This window comes from Podarcis filfolensis (genome assembly GCF_964270895.1).
Source record: "Podarcis filfolensis genome assembly, chromosome: 5".
NCBI lineage: Eukaryota > Metazoa > Chordata > Lepidosauria > Squamata > Lacertidae > Podarcis > Podarcis filfolensis.
In genome coordinates, this window is record NC_139608.1 from 54,099,710 (window position 1) to 54,123,051 (window position 23,342).

The window sequence follows — 23,342 nt, forward strand, 5'->3', positions numbered from 1 at the left end:
TTTTGCCTTGAGAACTTCCCACCTGCCCGCCCTCGGGTTACCATTCACTGAGCAATTATGGATCACTGGTTGACAGGGCTGGGAAGTATTTTTTCCCTTCTCAACCTGATTGGTACTTGGCTGGCGGTTTCCCCCACTTTTACTTCAGTGAAAGTATGTTAGGCATACTTTCTTTGTTAGGCAAAGAACGTTGTTTGCATGAAAGCGGAAATGGCATTGGGTAAGATCAACATAGTATAGGGGGGCCCATAGGGGGCCTGAGGGGAGGATTAACCACAGTGCTCCCAAGTTCAGTGTTGAGGTATTTGCTTAGCAGGAATCTGCACCCTGGAGTCTTTGCTTGGCTTGCACCACAGCAAGGTTCAACGCTGGCTGACTCCCATGGAACAGGTTTGGGGTGGTCGAAACCTGGTGGATCCATTCCATCAACATGGGTCTTGCGGGATGTTGAAGTGATCTTGGGACCAAATGCCATACCAACCCTTACCCTGCTTGCTGTTGTCAATAAAGATTTGGCCCAATTTTATCTAACCACTGTTGTACAGTGTTATTATTTTGCTCCTACCTCATCTGTCTCCTGAGAAATCTCTATGTGGGACAAGAAGCTACAGTTAGAACTGGATATGGAACAACTGATTGGTTCAAAATTGGGAAATGAGTACGACAAGGCTGTATATTGTCTCCCTGCTTATTTAACTTATATGCAGAATTCATCATGCGAAAGGCTGGGCTGGATGAATTCCAAGCCGGAATTAAGATCGCCAGAAGAAATATCAACAACCTCAGATATGCAGATGACACAACCTTGATGGCAGAAAGTGAGGAGGAATTAAAGAACCTTTTAATGAGGGTGAAAGAGGAGAGCGCAAAATATGGTCTGAAGCTCAACATCAAAAAAATGAAGATCATGGCCACTGGGCCCATCACCTCCTGGCAAATAGAAGGGGAAGAAATGGAGGCAGTGAGAGATTTTACCTTCTTGGGCTCCATGATCACTGCAGATGGTGACAACAGTCACGAAATTAAAAGACGCCTGCTTCTTGGGAGAAAGGCGATGGCAAACCTAGACAGCATCTTAAAAAGCAGAGACATCACCTTGCCAACAAAGGTCCGTATAGTTAAAGCCATGGTTTTCCCAGTAGTGATGTACGGAAGTGAGAGCTGGACCATAAAGAAGGCTGATCGCCAAAGAATTGATGCTTTTGAATTATGGTGCTGGAGGAGACTCTTGAGAGTCCCATGGACTGCAAGAAGATCAAACCTATCCATTCTTAAGGAAATCAGCCCTGAGTGCGAAAACAGGAGTGCCTGGCGTACTCTGGTCCATGGGGTCACGAAGAGTTGGACACGACTAAACAACTAAACAACAACAACAAAATGGGTTACATAATGTGCCTGCCTGGGCAAGTCCTTTCATGTATATAGTAACAGTAATTACAGTGTGTTTAACAGCAAATTAAACTCTCCACTAACCAATACCAATGAACCAAAGGATATGGAATTCTACATAATAATGTATGAACCATAGGTATTGTAATAGTAGATGCAGTTGCACTGTGCTGTACAATAACTCCCATCAGAGTCTATCAAAGGCATTTTTCGTGTCTCGTGCCAACACCAATAAGGGACCACAGCAAGGTTTCATGAAAGCAATACATTCTGCCAATATTTGCATTGCATTTGACCCAAGTGATTATTATATTTTGGTTACCAGAATTGAACAAAGCATTCTGCACCTCTGGACCAGGAAACTAATTTTTAAAAACTTAGAACAACAAAGTGTACCATTACTGTAAGCAATCCCTTACCAGCATAAAACCATCTAAACTACTTCCTCTAACAAGAGATAAAGTAAATATATCAAATTGCATGGCACACCCCCTTTCAGATCTTATTTCTATATATTCTGGTGCATGTCTAATCAACCTAGAAACCAATTTGGCGAAAATGGATTCCTTGGTGATCTTTACTTTGTTGTTACTGTTGCATGGAAGATGTCTAAGTGCATCAGGTAATATTTCTTAAATTATCAACATTCTTTCTCTTTTCTTTTTCTTGTTCTCCCTCTCTGTAAGATAAGACCTTACAAACTGGCAGTGAATGATGGAAAGAGCTTGTTGCAAGGGAACACATAAAGATGACATGGGTATTTATGGCTCCATCAAAACGCATAAGATGCTTTCAATTTTGGCATTGTGGGGGTCATTCTGGATTTGTCAATCCTGCCTGTTTCTGAAATATTAATAAGTTGGGAAGATACTTAGGAAATCCAACAAGGAAAGGTGGAATTAGGAATTGAAAACAAACAAGTGCAGGATATTTCTTATGAAGAGGAACACATGGATATAATGGCTGGCAACATTATTCTATGCATGTTTACTATGATCAAAGGTAAATGGCATTTCCATGCGCTCTGGTTTCCGTCACGGTGTTCCATTGTGCCATAAGCGGTTTAGTCATGCTGGTTGCATGACCTGGAAAGCTGCCTGTGGACAAACACTGGCTTCCTCAGCCTGAAGCCCAATAGTTGCCTTTGACTGGACTTAACCATCCAGGAATCCCTTTACTATGTTTACTATGATCAAAGAAGTCTAATTTCCAGATAAGTGTATATACAAATGCAGCTGTATATACAAGCGCTACTTTTAGCACACCATTGGAAATATTGGCTTTAGGGGTACAGTGGGGAATAAACTCAATTCAGTTCATATTTTATGGTGAACCTACCTAATTTGGGCTTTCTGAAACGATATGCAAACTAAAACACAGCTTTCCTTTAAAATGTGTACTTTTCTAAAAAAATCAATGAAGAAATGTTTATGAAAATGCATATACTAAGGTAAATTAAGCACAAAATGCATATATCAGTGGAAATAACATATATAAATGCATTCTAGTAAGAAAAATGCAGATAGGTGTGCTTAATCTATGAGCATAGAGGAATCTATTTGAATATTCATGCTAGATAAACATTATTTCTTGTCATTTTTCATCAACAGCTTCCACAGGATCTGATATGCCAGGTACAATTTATTTTTTATTTATCAAATTCACACAGACATTTCAAACAGACTTATGGGGCAACCCATGATTAACATTTCTCTTTGGTTATTTAGAATATATATATTGAAATACAATAAGGATGTCTTAGGAAAGATACTTGAGGAAAACTATTGATTTTTATTGACAGATTTTTCCATAGTATATAATTTTGTAAGAGGATTTTATTTCTCAGTTAATCATTATCATTATTTATTGTAAAACATATTATAACATGACCAGTTTAGAGTAAAAGAAAATTAAGATAACATACTTTTGTTGTTGTTTTCACCCCCACCTTCCAGAGGACCTGATATTCCTGGTACATTTTATTTTTTATTTCCACAATTCCTTTAATGTTTAAAGAAGGCATTATTAAAAGTCAGATTCTTCTTTTAATCATGGCTTCTTATTGCATTTTTGAGCATGTATGTACAGAGCCAGTTTTAAACATACTCATTGGATACTGTATGATATTTTTTATTGTTTGTTATATACCGTGTGTGTGTGTGTGTGTGTGTGTGTGTATTGCAAGTCACTTTGGGCACAATCACAATGATAATGATCTATTTTGAAAGATGATATGGATTTCTTCGGTTTGCCTTCTTTAAGCAAAATATATTTATCACCTGATTTTTCTAGATTTTCTAATAATGTAAATCCATTTTATGTCTGAATTAATCAGTATCACTCTTAATGTAATTAGAACATATCTAGAACATATTATAAAAGCTTGCTATAAAAGATCCTCTCAAGGGAATGTTAATGTTTGTTTAAGTTCAAAACCACTCAAAGAGCAAAAATGACCACTCCCCGCTTAAAACGGGGGGCGCCCTTTGCGTGGACGCGCGCAGCCCTAGATCTGGAGCGGCCCCATCAGCATAGGCTTGGCTTTGCCTTCCCTCAGGTGGGATACCTGGAGGTCTCCGCCTACCTCAGTCAGTTGTCCAATCCCACCTGGGGGAAGCGTTGCCAAGGAGACCAGGCCAGGTAGGGGAGGGATTACCTGCCCACACAATAGAGGGAGGATCTTACCCGGGAATCCTCACAAAACCACTCAAAGAGCAAGAAAACCTCCATTGTGCAAGCTATTTGTAATCTGTTTTTAAAAAATTAGAACACAAGCAAATAAAGTTTCTCTATATTCTGCTAAATTTCTAGAAGTAGCTTTTACAATGTAGAAATTAATAGAGAAACATTGGGAAATGGAATAAATTGCATTGTGAATACAGTCTATGTATTTATGGACGTAACTCTGTGTTTGTATAATTTATAACTAAATAACTGGGTGTTTTTAAATCATCCACACCTTCTATAGGATCAGATATGTATACCAGGCACATTTTATTTCTTATTTACCAAATTATTTGAATAATTTTTCTGTTATATGCTTGGATATGTACAAAACATTGTGTTCAGCAGAATGCTCTGAAATTCTAAATATTTAAAATGTATCTTCCCAGAAATTATCATGATTTATTCAATTTGGTTTCTGACCATGAAACATACCTTAAGAAACTAATGTTTGTTTTAAGGTGTGTACTTTGACGCCTTTACAATTGGGGGGGGGGCAAGTGTTGAGAGCAGAAAATATTGCTTCTAGAAGGATATTGTTGTGTTGTTCAAAGATGCTTTCTTGAGACTGGTCAATGGAACCAACAGATGTGAAGGCCGGCTTGAAGTCTACCACCAAGGAAACTGGGGGACAGTCTGCGATGATGATTGGGACATAAATGATGCACAGGTTGTCTGCAGACAGCTTGGATGTGGATTGGCTCTGTCGGCAAGAGGAAGTGCCTATTTTGGCCAAGGCACTGGCAATATTCTCCTGGATGATGTGAGGTGCAGAGGGAATGAAACTTCTCTTCAGCAGTGCTCTCACAGAGGATGGAAAATCCATAACTGTGTCCATGTAGAAGATGCTGGTGTGATCTGCTCAGGTACTCCTTTGTTATGTGTGCTTCATTAGACATTTCTGTTCTTTCTAATCCTGTAAATCTACTTAATTTCTGAACAACTGATAGTCAAAGTTAGTTATTGTTTCCTGATAGCATATTACAGGTAGTCTAGATTAAAAGGTTGTGTCAGTCTGTGAAATTCTCTTTACTTATATCTGATTGAAATATGCTCAGGTTAAATAGAAAGAGATCAGATACATGTTATTCATCTTATTTTTGGTAGGTTAGTCCAGGAAGAATGTCCTTTTTCTCCTTCCAGGCAGAGGCCTGCTTGCTACATGCATGAAAACTTCATTCAGAGTTCTATTTTGTTTTAAATGAAACAATGTAAAATATATCTTATTTATTATTTACAGGTAATAGAGAACCGGAAAGACTTGGTAAGTTTAATTGTTTATTAATTCATTAGAACTACACGGAAACTACACTTCAGATCAAATGCCAATAGCAAGCTTGTTGAAATCCTAATATTAGTGGAGTTGAACACTTACACCAGGAACCTGTGGCCTTCCACATATTGCTGGACTTCAGTGCTCATCAGCCCCTGCCAGCAAAGCCAATGGTCAGGGATGATGGGAGATGTAGTCCAACAACATCTGGAGGGCTACAGGTTCCCTATCCATAACTAACAGCAACCTTGGTTTCGGCCATCTGGTGAATGCAAATATCAACACAACACACATTTAAATGAATCTGTTTCCTGAATTCTCATTTACTGACTGCCCATATCCACACCATGCATTTAAATTCCTTCCAACCTTCATAGGATTTCCTAGGAAATCATGACTGTTAAAGTTCCATAAATGTACTTTAAATGTTTGGTGTGGAGAGAGCCAAATTCTTGTTCATGAACTTGGCTTTGTGAAGCATCACAAGATCTGCTGCTTGGATATAAATGTGTTTTACCTGCGAAAGTTCATTTCAGAAATGCTACTTAGTGACATTGTGTCAAGCTGTAGCACTGTGTGCAGACAAGGTACGGCAGTGCATGAGAAGAGCAGCATTTGGAGTCACACTAATTTATGTCACCCTAAAACATCCATGAAGACAATGAAATTTAATTTGTGATGTCTTCATTAATGTGGGTAGGGGAGTAGAATCCAACACAGTTCATCACTGAGAATTCTCATTCTCATTCTGTGCTTCCAATTCATTTAAACTGGTTATGAAGATCAATCTGAGATCCAATATGATTATTCTGAGCTACAACAGTGAGGTTATATGATGCTTTCATAATCCACTCTAATAAATCCATGAACTTCCATTCCTGTTGCAATACAATAAATATATTTTGGAGACAGTATGAACCTGGAGGGTAGACACTTGCATTCTCAAATCAGCTCTTTTGGTCCTCCAGGCACCTGGACTATCTACTTGAATGGACTAAGATTCAATCTTTCTCTCTCCTAAAATGCATATCAATCAATCTCCTTTTTGACACCGTGCAAAATATTGAAGTAAGTCTCTTCAGGGCGGGATGCAGTCCATGGACCATGACTTAACCACCACTGCTTTAGTTTACATCTTCCTAGAGATAGGAAGGGCCTTATTTATTAGAGTCTTTTTATGCAATCTAATCTGTTTTCTCCTCGTGAAATTCTTGAGAACAGAAACTGATTTATAAATGGATACTCTTTTTATTGTCCAAAGATGGGTCCTTGAGACTGGTCAATGGAACCAACAGATGTGAAGGTCGCCTTGAAGTATACAACAGAGGAAATTGGGGGACAGTCTGTGACTATGGTTGGGACATAAATGATGCACATGTTGTCTGCAGACAAATTGGATGTGGATGGGCTCTGTCAGCTACAAAAGGCACCCATTTTGGCCAAGGCTCTGGCAATATTCTCTTCGGTGGTGTGCAGTGTGGAGGATATGAAACTTCTTTTGGGAATTGCCCCCATCACAATTGGGAAATTCATAATTGTGGCCTTCAGGATATTGCTGGAGTCATTTGCACAGGTGTACTTTTCTTCTTTCCTTTTTTAATTTGGATCATTTTATTCCTAAATGTCTGTTTAATTTCTGAATGACTGGTGATCAGTTGTAAAGGAATAAGTGTTTCTCACATCCACATTGTTTAGCATGTGTGGTTTAGATTAGTGTATCAATTGGCCTGTTAATGTATCTTACATATATCTAAGTGTAGTCTCTTTTATTTTGTCTATCAAAACATTATCAGTTGCTTAGCATCCCAAGTTTGGATAGGTTATTTTTTATTATTTTAGAAATGTGGAGCCAAATGACGATTCCCAGGTAAGATCCACCCTCTGTTGTGCGGGCAGGGCGGTCCCTCCCCCTACCTGGCCAATCCCCTGGTAATGCCTCCCCAAGCGGGATTGGGCAATTGGCTGAGGTAGGCAGATACCTCCAGGTATCCAGCCTGGGGAGGGCGAAGCCAGCCTGTACTTCCAAGAGCCGCATGGGATCCAGGGGGTTGTGCGTGACCACGCAAAAGGCACCCCCCATTTGATGTGGGTAGCAGTCTCTATAAAATAATAAAGAATTCCATAACCACCACTCTTCCAATAAACTGCCCCATTGCATTGTGTTGAATCTTACTCCTGAACACTGAGGAGCAGTTATTCAGTTGTTATGAGGAACATAGTTTGAAGGGGGCTGGAAAAAATCCACTGTTACACTAATCACCAGTTGGGTTGTTCTGGAACTTAGTATGTCTCTTTTTATTTCAAAGATACAAACTTGCAATCAGCCAGTCAATTTGTCTGACACCTCAAGATATAGCACCCATTCAATGAGTATAAACAGAAGCAGAATCATAGGATATACTCTATTTCCATGTGCAAACCGAGTTGAGACAAGATATTCACCTATCTAAAACAATTCAATAGCTAGGGCGTATGATGCGTTTGACCAAACTGCGGGAGGCAGTGGAAGACAGGAGTGCCTAGTGTGCTCTGGTCCATGGGGTCACAAAGAGTTGGACATGACTAAATAACTAAACAACAACAACAGGGTGTATGATATTTCATAGTTTCCACAGAATATATATCTGTATATCTTATTCTCTCCAACACCTAACTTCTTCAAAATTAAGTAGGATGTTAATTTAAAAAAATTAACAATGATCGCTAATACAAGTTGTCTGTAAATTTAGGAGCTATACAAAAGAGAAGGTTTTAACCAAACTTAGTCAAAGTAGACAATTCAAATCAATAAGAACTAATCTAACTACGACTAATTTAAGTTCTCTTCATTTCGCATTCCAGGTAAGATAGGTAAGTCTGGAATCCAACCCACTGTGTGCAACACACCCTTCTGAAAATGTACATTAATATAGTACCTGTAAATTAACTGTAAATTAATAGTTTAGTTTATATCTATATTTTCCCAGAGAGTTTATGATTCTTTAGGGCCTGGCAGTGACACGCAAGTAGGATAAGAAATATTTTTCTCCTTGAGATCAGAAAGCATAGCTTCTAAAACAAAGTTAATTTATTGTTCAAAGATGCTGTATTGAGACTGGTCAATGGAACAAACAGATGTGAAGGCCGTCTTGAAGTATACCACAGAGGAAGTTGGGGGACAGTCTGTGATGATGGTTGGGACATAAATGATGCACACGTGGTCTGCGGACAAGCTCTGTGTGGCCGGGCTCTATTAGCTACAACAAATGCCCGTTATGGCCAAGGCTCTGGAAATATTCTCCTGGATGATGTGCAGTGCAGAGGAAATGAAACTTCTCTTGAGCAGTGCTCCCACAGAGGATGGAAAATCCATAACTGTGTCCATGTAGAAGATGCTGGCGTCATCTGCACAGGTGTACTCTTCCTTTTTCCTTTTTAAAAAGATGGTTTTATGCATATATGTATGTTTAATGTCTGAATGACTGGAAATCAGTTGTAAAGGAATCAATGCTTCTTTCTAATTTTAGCATTTGTGATTCAGATGAGAGCAATATTTTCATTTTTTTCTTGCTTATATCTAAGTGAAATATCCTCAGGTTAAGTGACAGGTGTCCATAGGAACATAGCAAGCTGCCTTATACCAAGTCAGATCATTGGTCCACCTAGCTCATTACAGTCTATGCTGACTTGCAGTGGCAACCCAAGGTTTCTGACAGTGGACTTGCCCTGACCTACCTGGAGATGCTGGAGATTGAAACAGATTTTTCTGCAAGCAAGGCAGATGCTCTACCACTGAACTGCAGCCATTCCCCACACAGTATTGTCATGGATGAAATCCATGTATCATCAAATTTGCAGTTTTTTCTAATGTCCCAGAACTAAGTCATTTTTCTGTTGGGAGCATGTCCATATCTGAAAGGTTTCCTGTGCTGATCATCAGGGAGGGAAGAGTGATGAGAACTAAATACACTCCACTTTCCCCTCCCAAACATCTTATTAGTTTAATCTTCAGTTTACTTGCAGAGGAGTATGTGCTTAAAGCTAAGGTTGTTGGGTAGAGGGACTTCCGGGTTAGCGCCTCCGGCAATGGCGGAATTCCTCTGATCGGGAGGAATCCACTCCGTGGAAATCAGGGTCTGGCCGCCACGGCGAAGGCGGAGACCCACTAAAAACCACAGGTGGGAGAAGCCTGTGGACGTGGGATTCGGCTGGCACCTTTTGCGCCTCCCCTACTCGCGGGGAAACCCGGTTTCGGGGATCCGGAGCGATGTGGGGTGAGTGGCGCGGTGCTTCGAATTGACTGCTTCTTTCACGGAGCGAAGCCGCATTGCTGTTGCCGGAGAGCGCTGACTTTCTCCTGTGGACAATTGGATTTTAAACAACTACCCGTGAGTAGAACGGAAAATTGGATCTTTAAACATCTTAATTTGGCACCGAAACGGGAAGGTTTCAAACAGGAAGTCCGCCTTCCTCTTTTGTAAATAGATTGAAGCAAAGACGTTGCAAGCTAAAGCCTTGGAAAGCCTTTCATAAAGGATTAAATTTCCATCGGTTAAAATCATTAAACCCCCCTTGGAAGCAGGGGAAGAGGGGGGAAATTTTGGACCTAGTAAGCCTGCAGGAGAGAGTGATGAAAATCAAATTACCACCGCTCTGAACCTGGAAACGGGCTGCCAGTAAGATTGATGTCTTGGGAGAGTTCATTGACTATGAACAGAACGTATGTTGACAGCTAGCTAAATAAGAGAAATATATTGTTTCCATTGTCCTCTTCTGCGTTTAAAAAGGAGGAAAAGTAACTGAAAATTGAAACTAATTTTATTCTTAAACTGTGCTTGAAAGGATTGATACAAGTGGAGACTGTTTCCCTCTAGAGGGAGCTTTTGAAACTGTTACAAGAGTGGAGCTGGGGAATCTCCAGCTGCAAGATAAGAAACTGTGAGAATCAGAGATTGACCTTGGACCATTTAAGAATGTCGACAGAAGAAGCCTTAGTGACTGCATTATGTAAGATAAGCTATTCGCTGGAACAGCTCCACAAGAAGACGGATGTTATGACTACTAAAATTGATAACTTGGGACAAAAAGTGATTAATTTGGGACAAAAAGTGAACATCAATACAGAAATTATTCAGGATTTGACACAGGAATCTACTTCGACAGGACAAATTGGGGAGAAGACGAAGGAGAAAGTCGTTGTTGTTGAACCTAAAGTAATGCAAGTGGGAGCCCCAGCCTTACAGAGGCAAATTGCGGACTATAAGTTGAGGCCTTTTATGATTGAATATAGAAAAAGTCAGATTTTGAGGATTGGAGCCCTGCTTGGACTGGAGAAGGAAAGTTGGATAGATCCCTTCATGCAGGGATTTACTGACCGTTGGGACCTGGATTTGGGTCAGGAGGTGATTGGAGTTGTGGGGGCCTTTGGATTTGGAGGAATTTTGAAACATGTCCTGAAATATTATATGGACCTTAGTTTTAACTATGGAAAGTTGGCTGACCTGTCGAGAAGGAATAAAAGCATTGTTAGGTTGGAGTCTCCCCGAGATCTGCTTTTCAGCATCAAAGAATATGAAGAAGACCTGCAGAAGGGACTTGGGAAAGAGTTAAGAGCCTCGGACAGAAGATCTCCAGGTTGGTGAACTATAGGGAACTGACGGAAATGACTGGCAGAATCCGAGACCAGGGAGAAGAGATGGTGGAAGAAGATTGGAAAAGTTTAAAGTTTATATATAGAAATACTGTAAAATTAATGAGTGTTAGAAAAATGTTGGAATGAAATTTTATGGCTTTAGTAGAAATGTTATAAGGCGTTAAGTATAAATAAGTACTTTAGCATTAATGGAAAATAAGGTTAAAAATATGTTAAGATATTTATATGACAAAGAATAGAGAAAGATGGAAAGGAATTGCTGAAACAATTAACAGAAGTGGAATACAAAAAGGGAGGTGAGAGGAGGTCGATGAAACAAGGGAATGAAAGATAGAGTATTGAAATGGTATGATGTATGTTTTTAAATTGTTGTTGTTTTGTTCAGTTTAATGTGTTAAGGTTGCGTTTTGTATTGTTTATATATTGTATTGTATTGTGTTTTTTTCTCTCTTTTGTTTTTTCTTCTCATTTTTTTTCTTCTTTTTTCTTGTAAGTTTTAAAAGTAATAAATATTATTTTTTAAAAAATAAGGTTGTTGGTTAGAGATGAAGATTCATGTGTTTTGACTGATCTGGATTAGGGCATTAACTATCTATATCTATTTCTATGTCTATATCTATATCTATATATAACAGTGTATCATGTTTGTTACTTACAGGCAATAAAGAACCAAGAAGACCATGTAAGTTCACATTCTCGATAACTTTATTAGTTCAACATACCTTGATCCAGCAAAGCAAATATTTATCAATCCTCATGTTGTGATTAAGTCTGCACCAATTTGATTTTCTCATAGGGTAGGGGATTCAATGTCTTTGTTCTATTGATTTGTGCTTTTATCTTGTATTTCTATCTCATGAAACGGCCTGAGATCTTCACATGAAGGGTGGTATATAATTTAATAAATAATAATAATAATAATTCAATCTAACCTTAAAGGCCAATTTAGAATAATAGAATTGTAGAGTTGGAAGGGGTCTTTAGGGTCATCAGATCCAACCCCCTGCAGTGCAGGATTATGCAGCTGTCCCATGTGTGGATCAAACCCACAGCCTTGGCATTATCAGCACCAAACACCAACCAACTAAGCTATCCAGGCTGACTGAATTAATTTGTACTTTTCAAAACACTACACAAACCAAAACAACCATCCTTTTATATTCAAACTTCTCCAAATCGTGGAGCGCAATTTTCCAACCAAGTACTTTGTACAAAAATACATATACTTAGATAAGTGTGTGCATAGAAATACCTATATTAGCAATCAAACACACAGCATACAGAAATGTGTTATTTTAGGGGAAGTTGCTTTGCAACAATGTGTGCACTAGGGAAAGTTTAATACAAACATGCATATTAGAAATTTGCAGTAAAATAGTGGTGAATTTTCCTAAGAACTTTCCTTTTTTTCCATTGCAAACTGATGTGAAAATGTGGAGAACGATAAATATTAGGAAAATATTGGTGGATGGGGAAGTGAATATGTTAAAGATGGCACATGAAAGTGGATTTGTGGGCATCTACTGCATCACCCACATATTCCACCTGATTGTTGAGGGTGCCCTGGGTTTAGGTGACATGTTTCCTCCTTCCTTTGCTACCCATGATCTCCTCAAAGCCTGCAGAAGGGTTGCTGGGCATTTTTACCACAGTGTGAAGGGCAGTAGGCCACTGTGGAAGAAGCAGGCAGGGTTGGGGATGTGGACACTGCCTCCCAGATTGTGGTTGTCCTCAAGCTGTTCCTGGAGGCCAGTGAGACCAAATCAGGCACCAAATCAGATTGCAGGGAAGATTTCATTGAACTGATATGGATCATGCATATTCTAATAGTATCCTCAGCAACCAAAGTAATGTAGCAAATCCTTAAATAACAACAGCTGTAAAAATTACTTAATTATTGGTTGTGTGTGTGTATGTGTATGTAAAATGAGTGCTAAAAGGAAATGACTTTTTATCATTTTTCACAGCTACCAGACGTCTTCAATTGAGTAGTAAGTTTTATTTCTTGTTCGTAGGGATCAGCAAGAAATTCATTTAATGTTGGGATCCATGTATTTTCTCCAAACAGTTTGAAATATATAGAAATAAAACATCTCATAATTTTGAATGTTAGTATAAAATTATATTAGGGTGATGGACATAATCCCTTAGATACCTCATGCAGTTTGTGTAATTCGTGATGCCTCCAGCAACTTTATTTGGAAATGGTTTTATAAAATCCTTTTGAAATTTGAAGTCAAGTCCAAGTAATAGCATTGCGAGAAGGAGCGGGGTCACAAAGTAATTTCATACTATCAGATCCCAAGATGAATACGTGTTTAATGTCCATGGCTTTGAACAGTTTCACAATGCAAAATTTAGTCTTCAGATTGAAAAGTTTTCTCTCCCTCCCAAAGGACCTCTCTTACGGTTGCTTAATGGAAGCAACAGGTGTGAAGGTCGCCTTGAAGTATATCATGATAGAACCTGGGGGACCGTCTGTGATGATCTTTGGAGCATGAATGATGCACATGTGGTCTGCAGAGAGCTTGGATGTGGACCAGCTCTGTCAGCACCAGGAAGTGCCCGTTTTGGTCAAGGCTCAGGCAACATCCTCCTGGACGATGTGGAGTGTACAGGAAGTGAATCTTCCCTGCTTCAGTGTTCTCACGCAGGTTGGGGCACACATAACTGTGGTCATCAGGAAGATGCCAGTGTCATCTGCTCAGGTATTCCTAGGCTGGGCTAATCTAGTTTCCCAATAGATCAAATGCAGTTTTCCAATCTTTGTAGATTCCTTTGGGAAGCATATGGTAGAATTATTAAAGAAAATATCCACCACAATCTCCGGTTTTAATTAAAATTTGAATTAGGTGGTCTATTATTACCGGTAATAAAAGATTATTTCCTTCAAAGTGCATGTTCAGTGAGGTATACAAAGTTTCAGATGTTGGACCAATCTGAACAGTGCATTTAAAGCAGTATCATATCACTTTGAGCATTCATGTTTCCCTGCCCCCCCAAAAAACTATGAACTGTAGTGCTGAGACCACTAGTCTCCTTACAAAGCTATAATTCCCTGAGTTACCTGAGAAAGGGAGATTAACTGTTAAACCAGCATAGAATTGTAGTTCTGTTAATATATATGTATAGATGGATGATTTCATGCTGCCCAAGGTTTTCAGACCAAAAACCAGGATGTGATTCTTCCAGGAAGTGCTCCCAGGTGAGTCATGTGACCCACACCTTGCTCTCACCCTGGCGAAAAATTGTTTTTTCTGGGCGGAAGCACAGTGCAAGAGTGCAGCGCCCAAAATGGCTACCACAATCTTGTGTGGGAAAAATGGGATGTCTCTTTTGTCTGCGGCATTTAACAGGTATTTGATTGCCTAACATTTAAGTTTAAGACAAGATTATACTTGGCCCTGGGACATAGTATTTGTGTAATTTCTGTAATTCATGATTCCTCCAGCAACAATGTTCAGAAATGGACTTAAGAAATTCACCTTGAAATTTAAAGGCAAGTCCAGGTAATGGAATTGCTAGAAGAAGATGAGTCACCAAGCATTTTAATATCATCAAAACGCAAGATACAGTTGTGTTTAGTGTCCATTGGGTTGGCCAGTTTTCCGATGCAGAGTTTGTCTTGTTTATATAACATTTATTTTTTGTATGTCCCAAAGAACATTTCTTGAGGTTAGTTAATGGAAAGAACAGATGTGAAGGTCGCCTTGAAGTATATCATGACAGAAGCTGGGGGACTGTCTGTGATGATATTTGGAGCCTGAATCATGCACACGTTGTCTGCAGTGAGATTGGTTGTGGACCGGCTCTTTCGGCACCAGGAAGTGCAAACTTTGGTCAAGGCTCAGGCCACATCCACCTGGACAATGTGGAGTGCACAGGAAGGGAATCTTCCCTGCTTCGTTGTTCTCATACAGGTTGGGGAACACATAACTGTGGTCATCATGAAGATGCCAGTGTCATCTGCTCAGGTATTCTAGACTTGGCTAATCTAGCCAATAGATCATTCAAACCCAGGTTCACAGAATCACATTGTAGTTCATTAATACCAATGTTAGACACAGATCTCTTCACATGGCAAACAAGATCAAGAAAGCAACCATCAGATAGAAAAGACCCATGGCTTCAGACAGGGCAAATCCCAGAATAGCATATGAGAATAGCTGCTGCTTCAGTGAAGCATTTCTGGCATAGCCAATGATTAAACTCCCAAAAACTGTTCCAATACCAGCACCGGAACCAGCCACTCCTACTGTGGCAGCACCAGCACCAATAAATCTGGCAGCCGTGTCAATGTCCCTGCTGATAGCACTAGTTTGAAACTCCCTTAGTGCTAGCTGACTGCCAGTGTTCTGAGCACCAGGAAGGAAAGTTGTGTTGCCCTCTGCAGTCCTGGCTTCTGGCCTAGACAACACGGTTGCAGAAATTGGTCGGTACAGAATTCTTGATCCAGTGCGCATCAAGGCTGGAGACCCGGCGGCGAGCTTGACACAGGCGAACATGGCTGCGGGCGGGCAGGCTTGTGGAGCAACGGGCTGGGGGGTCCCGGGTCTGGGCCGTCTGGCTCGCTTGAACCCGGCAGCGGCAAGCAGAGGCTCATCCGGCTGAGCTGGTGCAGCGGGAGAGGTCGAAGGGACCTAGACAATAGATCAAATGCAGTTTTTCAATCTTTGTAAACTCCTTTGGGAAACATATAATGGAATTATTAAAGAAAATATCCACCACAATTTCCAGTTTTAATTAAACATGAATTAGTCTGTCATTAATAAAATTTAATTTCCTTCATAGTTTGTGCTTGAAAAGGTATAAAACGTTTAATAATACCACTTAGTGCATCCCTGGCTCATATATATATATATATATATATATATATATATATATACCACTAGTGTCCTCACAAAGTGATGATTCCCTGAGTTACCTGAAAAGGTAGAGTGATTATTAAACCAGCATGTAATTGTAGCTTTGTTAATATACATAGAAATGAATGTTTTCTGAATATTGAAGTTTAATATAAGAATGTGCTTGGTCATGGGACATAACCACTTACCGTAGATACCTAATGCATTTTAATATCATCAAAACCCAAGATGCAATTGTGTCTAATTCATGATTCCTCCAGCAACATTGTTAAGAAATGGACCTATGAAATTCACTTAGAAATTTAAGGGAAGTACAGAAAACAGAATTGCTAAAGCAGCTGAGTCACCAAGCATTTTCATATCACTAGATCCCAAGATGCAGTTGTGCTAAGTGTCCATTGTGTTGACCAGTTTTCCAATGCAGTGTTTCATTGTCTTGTTTATAAAATATTTATTTTTTGCATATTCCAAAGAACATCCCTTGCGATTAGTTAATGGAAGAAACAGGTGTGAAGGTCGCCTTGAAGTATATCATGATAGAGCCTGGGGGACTGTCTGCGATGATATTTGGAGCATGAATGATGCACATGTGGTCTGCAGAGAGCTTGGATGTGGACCAGCTCTGTCAGCACCAGGAAATGCTCGCTTTGGTCAAGGCTCAGGCAACATCCTCCTGGACAATGTGCAGTGCACAGGAAATGAATCTTCCCTGCTTCACTGTTCTCACAGAGGTTGGGGAACACATGACTGTGGTCATCATGAAGATGCCAGTGTCATCTGCTCAGGTACTCCTAGGCTAGGCTAATCTAGCATGCTAATGCAATCAAGGGAATAGGGTGGGTCCTGAGAATACAAATCAGGGTAAAGAGGCACACATTCACCACTTGCTGAAACCTGAATATTGAAGGTGACAGGCACACCTCTGTAAGGAAGGGATTCCCCAACACGGAGGCTACCAGAGGCAGTGGCCTCTTTTGTGCAACCAGCACCTCAAGATTTTGAGGGTGGTGGAATTACCAAGAGGCCCCATCTGGCAATCTTAACACCTTGGTAAGTCTGTAGGGAAGGAGGTGTTGTCTCACGTTTTGTGGCCAGAGTCTTTTAGGATTTTAAAGATTAATGTGAACACCTTCAGTTGGGCCTAGAAACAAATGGAAGCCAATGCAGCTTTTTAGAACAGAGTTCTAAAGGTAACCACCAAAAAGGAACCTGGTTGATGCAATCGATTGACATTTTTGAGTGCTCTTCATGGGCTTCCTCATGAAGAATACATTGTAATATTCTAAACTGGAAGTTACCAAAGGATAGAGTGCAGTCATCAAAAAATCATCTCTGTCTCTTGACCAGTTTTGCAATGTAGAGTTTTAATATCTTGTTTAAAAAGGTTTTTTTTTATATATTTCACAAAGAAACGCCCTTGCGATTGGTTAATGGAAGTACCAAGTGTGAAGGTCGTCTTGAAGTATATCACAATAGAACCTGGGGGACTGTCTGTGATGATCTTTGGAGCCTGAATGATGCACATGTTGTCTGCAGAGAGCTTGGATGTGGACCAGCTCTGTCAGCACCAGGAAATGCTCACTTTGGTCAAGGCTCAGGCAACATCCTCCTGGACAATGTGCAGTGCAAAGGAAATGAAACTTCTCTGCTTCACTGTTCTCACAGAGGTTGGGGAACACATGACTGTAACCATCGTGAAGATGCCAGTGTCATTTGCTCAGGTATTACTTAAGAACTCTAGCCATCCTTATTAAAGGAATTCAGTCTCTAAATCTGTCTAGATTTCTCTGGGGAAATGGGTGTTGCAAAACAAAAAACCCATCAAAATAGTACCTTTGAAATATTTAAAACAATCCCAAATGGAAAAATACTCCTTAGCCTGCTGCATTAGCAAAATTCTCCCCATTCCAAGACATTTAATCCAAAAGAAAAGCTCTTGGTAGCTGCCTTCACAAAGACCAAAAAGTTGTCACACTCAGTCTTCCACCTGGGCCTGGAATCTTCTGTGAAGTGGGCTTGCCAAAGGGAGTTGAAACCCTCTGGGGTTCCAGTGGCACACTGCTGGCAGGACACTAAGTGGTTTTTAAACATTGTGTTGCTTTCACTTCCCACAATGTTTCAGTGGGAAGGTCGGCCCTCTTCCCAGAGGGAAGGGGTTGCGAGCAAGCTTCGCCTTCCTGCGCTCGGCAGGGGGCATGTCTAGGCCCCCTGCATCACAGGGAGTCCCCAGCCTGTGTCACGCCCTCAGTCAGCCAGTCTGGCTGGCTTGGGGGTGTGGTTTGCTGCATTTAAATGGCCGCGGGACTGGGGCTCCTTCTGTTTGCTTCCTGCTTGCACGGATCAGTTTGGTGGTTAGGCACTGGAAAATGCGTTGTGTGTTGGAGGGGAGGTTGTGGTCATCACCTAACCCCCCCCCCCTTTGAAGGGTATTCCGTTAAAGGAATCCAGTGGTTGTGGTTCCTGTCTGAAGCCCAGGTGGTGGCTAGGGCCATGACTCAACCCTCCGGTGACTCCAGGGGGAGCTTCCAGGTGATCTGCATCAACAGGCTCCCCCTACAGGTTGTTAACCTTGTGTGACTTCCTGCAGGGCGGGCAGGAGTCAAATATAGTTGATTCAGATCCAGTACCTAAGCCAATACCACTCACATTCTGTAACCAATAAAGCTGTGGCCTGTTTTAGCCCATTAACCTAAAATACTGGTCTCCACGTGTCTTATTTCTTCAATAATGCGGGGAGCGGGGCCTCGACTTGCAACCAAGGCTTCTTGCACTCCAGTTCCAGGAATCAAAAAGCCTTTGCTCAGTTGCTCAGTAGAAGGAATGGGAAACAGAGAATTGCAGGTGTAGGATATTACCAGGCTACGTCCCTCAACTTTCCTGAAAAATTCAGGGGGGGGGAGGAGGAAGTATTTAAAGCAGGGGTAGCTAAAATACAGCCTTCTAGGTGTTGTTAAACTACAGTTCCCATCATCCCTCGCTACTGACCATGCTGGCTGGGGCTCATGGGGTTGGAGTCCAACAGTGTTGAGAGCCGCCAGTAAGTCATCTCTAATTCAAAGCAACTATCACCGGTGCCATCTAATAGAACAATGTACAATATTCACAATTAATGTTCGTTGAGTCTTTATTTACTTTCACTGTACAATTGGGTTAATCTTATTGGTTGGAAAAGGAAATAATCAACATATCTTTGACTTGTTTAACAATAAGAAATACCTTTTTAAATATTTAAATATTTCCAATTTAGCTGCCTTGAGATTAGTTAATGGAATCAACAGATGTGAAGGTCGCCTTGAGGTATATCATAATGGCAGCTGGGGAACAGTCTGTGATGATCTTTGGAGCATGAATGATGCACATGTTGTCTGCAGAGAGCTTGGATGTGGACCAGCTCAGTCAGCACCAGGAAGTGCCCGTTTTGGTGCAGGCTCAGGCAACATCCTCCTGGACGATGTACAGTGCACAGGAAGCGAATCTTCCCTGCTTCAGTGTTCTCACAGAGGTTGGGGAACGCATAACTGTGGTCACGCTGAAGATGCCAGTGTCATTTGCTCAGGTACTGCTAGGCTGGGTTATCTAGCCAATAGATCAAAAGCAGTTTTGTAAACTTCTTTGGGAAACATATACAGTGGTACCTAGGGTTACATACGCTTCAGGTTACATATGCTTCAGGTTAAAGATTCTGCTAACCCAGAAATAGTACCTCAGGTTAAGAACTTTGCTTCAGGATAAGAACAGAAATCGTGCTCCGGCGGCGCAGTGGCAGCAGGAGGCCCCATTAGCTAAAGTGGTACCTCAGGTTAAGAACAGTTTCAGGTTAAGAACGGACCTCCGGAACGAATTAAGTACTTAACCCGAGGTACCACTGTAGTAGAATTATTAAAGAAAATATCCACCATAATCTCCAGTTTTAATTGCAAATGAATTAGTTTATTACTAACAAATATTAATTTCCTTCCTATTTTGCATTTAGTCTGATATGCAAAGTTTGAAAGATAGGCCCCATCTGCACTGTACATTTAAAGCAATATAATGCCACTTTGAACATCCATGGTTCCCCCCCCCCCAGCATATCCTGGGAAGTGTAGTTTTCATGGGTGCTGAGAGTTATTAGGAGACCCCTATTCTCCTCACAGAGGTACAAAGTGCCCTGGGAAGGGGAAGTGAGTTTTAAACCACTCTCAAATTGCAGCTCTCTGGAGTCATCTATCCATGACAATGGACTCACAATAAACTCCCAATCAACCAAATATTACCAATTCAGTCTTTGGCAAATACCAGGTCAAGCATATGCTTAGCAACATGTTCCTCAGTTTAATGTTTCACACCAATAATATCAGGTTAAATAAAAGTTTTATGTGTCCTGATTGGTTAATGATTCGTGGTATCATTTTTAAAACAAACAAACAAATCTGTATTTTTTTATCTCCCAAAGAACATTCCTTGCGATTAGTTAATGGAAGAAACAGGTGTGAAGGTCGTCTTGAAGTATATCACAATAGAACCTGGGGGACCGTCTGTGATGATCTTTGGACCATGAATGATGCACATGTGGTCTGCAGAGAGCTTGGATGTGGACCAGCTCTGTCAGCACCAGGAAATGCTCACTTTGGTCAAGGCTCAGGCAACATCCTCCTGGACAATGTGGAGTGCACAGGAAGCGAATCTTCCCTGCTTCAATGTTCTCACAGAGGTTGGGGAACACATGACTGTGGTCATCAGGAAGATGCCAGTGTCATCTGCTCAGGTATTTTTACTACTACTATTATTATTATTATTATTATTATTATTATTATTATTATTATTATTACTATACCCGGTGGTCTCAGGGCGAGTCACAGAATAAAACTAAAATATAAAACCACAAAATACACAATCAAAATAAAAACAACCCCCCAGAAAAAAAAACATTTTTAAAGGATATAGGATTTCCATCAAATCAACCAAAGGCCTGGTTAAAAAGGAACGTTTTTGCCAGGCGCCTAAAGCTGTATAATGAAAGTGTATTCCTTGAGTACTTTGTCCTTGTAAAGGTGACATAATTTTTGAATCTTTGTAGATTGCTATGGGAAAGTTAATACAAACATTTTAAAGCAACTAGCTACTGCGAGTTTTTCTTTTAATTAAGAGACTTTGATTGGACCAATGGTAGTAGAGGAATAAGCATGTCACCAATTTCCCTGTCCTGTTCCTTGATCTAAATCACCTATCGTAAAACTGCTGTTAGCCTGCAAGGGGCGGGGAAATACTGGTTTTGGACTTCAGGTCACTGGAGGTAGATTATGTTTTCTGCCAACATGAGGTCCTCAGGATTAATTCAGTCACATATTGGCTCCTCTGTTGGGTTTCCAGAGGAGAGGGGCTTCCCAACACCATAGAACTTGATCCAGTGCAGAAAGTAAAAATAGGCTTCTGTGTCTCTTTTTCAGTTCCAATCTCCAAGACTGACTGCCCTTTGTTCGCTTTCACACTTACAAACCTTGCTTATGCTGCCTCCAGCCATAATTTCCCCTCTCTTGAGTGCATATCAGGAAAATGGGGAGGACTTGGAGTCCAAAGCCTACCTCACTCTACTCCTGACTTTCCCAAGAACACCCTCTTTTTGCATTCTCCAACACCAGAGCACCAACAGCAGACCTTTCTGCTGCGGCTCTAGAGAGTCAGTCATACGAGGACCTCCCTGTCCAAAAGTCAACCTCTCCACCAGTAGAAAGTGAGTCAGACAAAATCCTATGGCCCCTGGGATGCTGTCCTCAGTGCAGCAGCCTCAATATTTTAACGTGATAAATTTAAACTGTTAAGATAGTTTATGTGAAAATCCTGAGATTTTCACATCCTTTGTCTAAACAAAATGTGTCTAGACAAAATCTTCTGAATTTGTCCAGAAAATCTGCTGTTTGACACCTATTTTAGTCATTCATGGCATTATTTGTTTATTCTTTTCTTCAGGACGGACTTCATAATTCCCATTTGAAAATTAAGATGTGAGCACACTGGTACTTTTGATACACCTATTGCCTCTGGTTGATCTTGCAGACTGCCACTTCAGAATGCCAAAATTAATTGATTCATGGGCGACTTTAATCAGGTTTCTATCAGCTCTGAGCATACTGATTGTGCAATTATTAGCCTTTAAATAAAAGCATTTCATAAATATATGTTTCAGTTCTCTGTAGTAATGGGAGACTCTCCATTTCATATTCACAACTGGTGTGCAACAAGAACGCATTGCTATAGTTCCTGCTGGGTATTGTTGTTTCTGTCACACTTTTCAGTGTGCACACTGGTTTGCAATGTTCATCTCACAACAATCACTTGAGATGAGCTAGATTGAGAGACTGATTTGGCCAAAAATTGCTACTGAGCCTTTTTAGCTGAGCAGGAACCATTGCCCTCAAACCATAGGACCCTACACAAGCTCAGTGTAATGGGAAGGGCTCCAGCCAGAACACTTAAACATTGCTCTGTCCAAGGTGCTGATATGACTCTGCCTTGCCTGATTGAGACCATAAGTGGCTCAGTCACAGACCACTTACCCCATGAGCCTCTAACTTGGCCTTTTATACAATGCAACCCTTTTAAAATGATCTCATCCTTCATGTGCCTGGATATTCTCCCTTTTATTTTTACTGCATTGTGTCCAATATGAGGCATGCAGGAAAAGGGGGAATCAGCCATTGGTGTCCATTCTGCTGAGCCACAGACATTGCTGGGTTGCAATGTTTATAGTAGTTGTAGTAGTAGTAGTAGTAGTAGTAGTAGTAGTAGTAGTATTTATTGTTATTTATACCCCACCCTTCTGGCTGGGTTTCCCCAGCCACTCTGGGCAGCTTCCAACAAAATAATAAAATTACAATAATCCGTCAAACATTAAAAGATTCCCTAAACAGGGCTGCCTTCAGATGTCTTCTAAAAGTCTTGTAGTTGTTGTTCTCTTTGGCATCTGGTGGGAGGGCATTCCACAGGGCAGGCGCCACTACTGAGAAGGCCCTCTGCCTGGTTCCCTGTAACTTGGCTTCTCGCAGTGAGGGAACCACCAGAAGGCCCTCGGCGCTGGACCTCAGTGTCCGGGCAGAATGATGGGGGTGGAGACGCTCCTTCAGGTATACTGGACCGAGGCCATTTAGGGCTTTAAAGGTCGGCACCAACACTTTGAATTGTGCTCAGAAACGTACTGGGAGCCAATGTAGGTCTTTTAATACTGGTGTTATGTGGTCTCACAGTGTTATGAAGCACTCACCCTTCTGTTTTTCGACTGAATCATGGGTAGCCAACATGGCCCCCTCCAGATGTTGTGGACTGCAATTCCCATCAGCCCCTACCAGCATGGCCAAGGAGCAGAGCCAATGATACTGAATCAGTGAACACCATGCATTCTTATCTATGACCTAAAATAAATTATTGGTGCACTGGGAGTTAACAAAGATGACCTTAAGATTTCAGCCCTATATTCACTTAC

The 23,342-nt window shown here is 40.8% G+C and overlaps 2 protein-coding genes across 2 annotated transcripts; one reads left to right on the forward strand and one right to left on the reverse strand.

The window, feature by feature from the left end:
- Positions 1-210: 210 nt before the first annotated feature.
- On the forward strand, positions 211-21,997 carry LOC310763273 (scavenger receptor cysteine-rich domain-containing protein DMBT1-like; the record flags this gene model as incomplete). The annotated part of the gene is made up of 14 exons (XM_083615162.1): positions 211-220; positions 4,668-4,979; positions 5,354-5,377; positions 6,648-6,959; positions 8,467-8,778; positions 11,677-11,700; positions 12,986-13,009; positions 13,415-13,726; positions 14,681-14,992; positions 16,357-16,668; positions 17,293-17,604; positions 19,131-19,439; positions 20,319-20,630; positions 21,833-21,997. 14 exons carry the CDS (start codon positions 211-213, stop codon positions 21,844-21,846), a joined length of 2,901 nt encoding a protein of 966 aa, XP_083471288.1. The 3' UTR covers positions 21,847-21,997.
- LOC310763984 (ATP synthase F(0) complex subunit C3, mitochondrial-like) lies at positions 15,034-15,652 on the reverse strand. The gene has a single exon (XM_083617096.1). The coding sequence runs from the start codon at positions 15,521-15,523 to the stop codon at positions 15,092-15,094; it is 432 nt and encodes a 143-aa protein (XP_083473222.1). The 5' UTR covers positions 15,524-15,652; the 3' UTR covers positions 15,034-15,091.
- Positions 21,998-23,342: the final 1,345 nt, after the last annotated feature.

What these genes read in the sequence shown, in the direction of transcription:
- LOC310763984 (XM_083617096.1), bottom strand. Translation starts at nt 15,523, where the DNA reads ATGTTCGCCTGTGTCAAGCTCGCCGCCGGGTCTCCAGCCTTGATGCGC.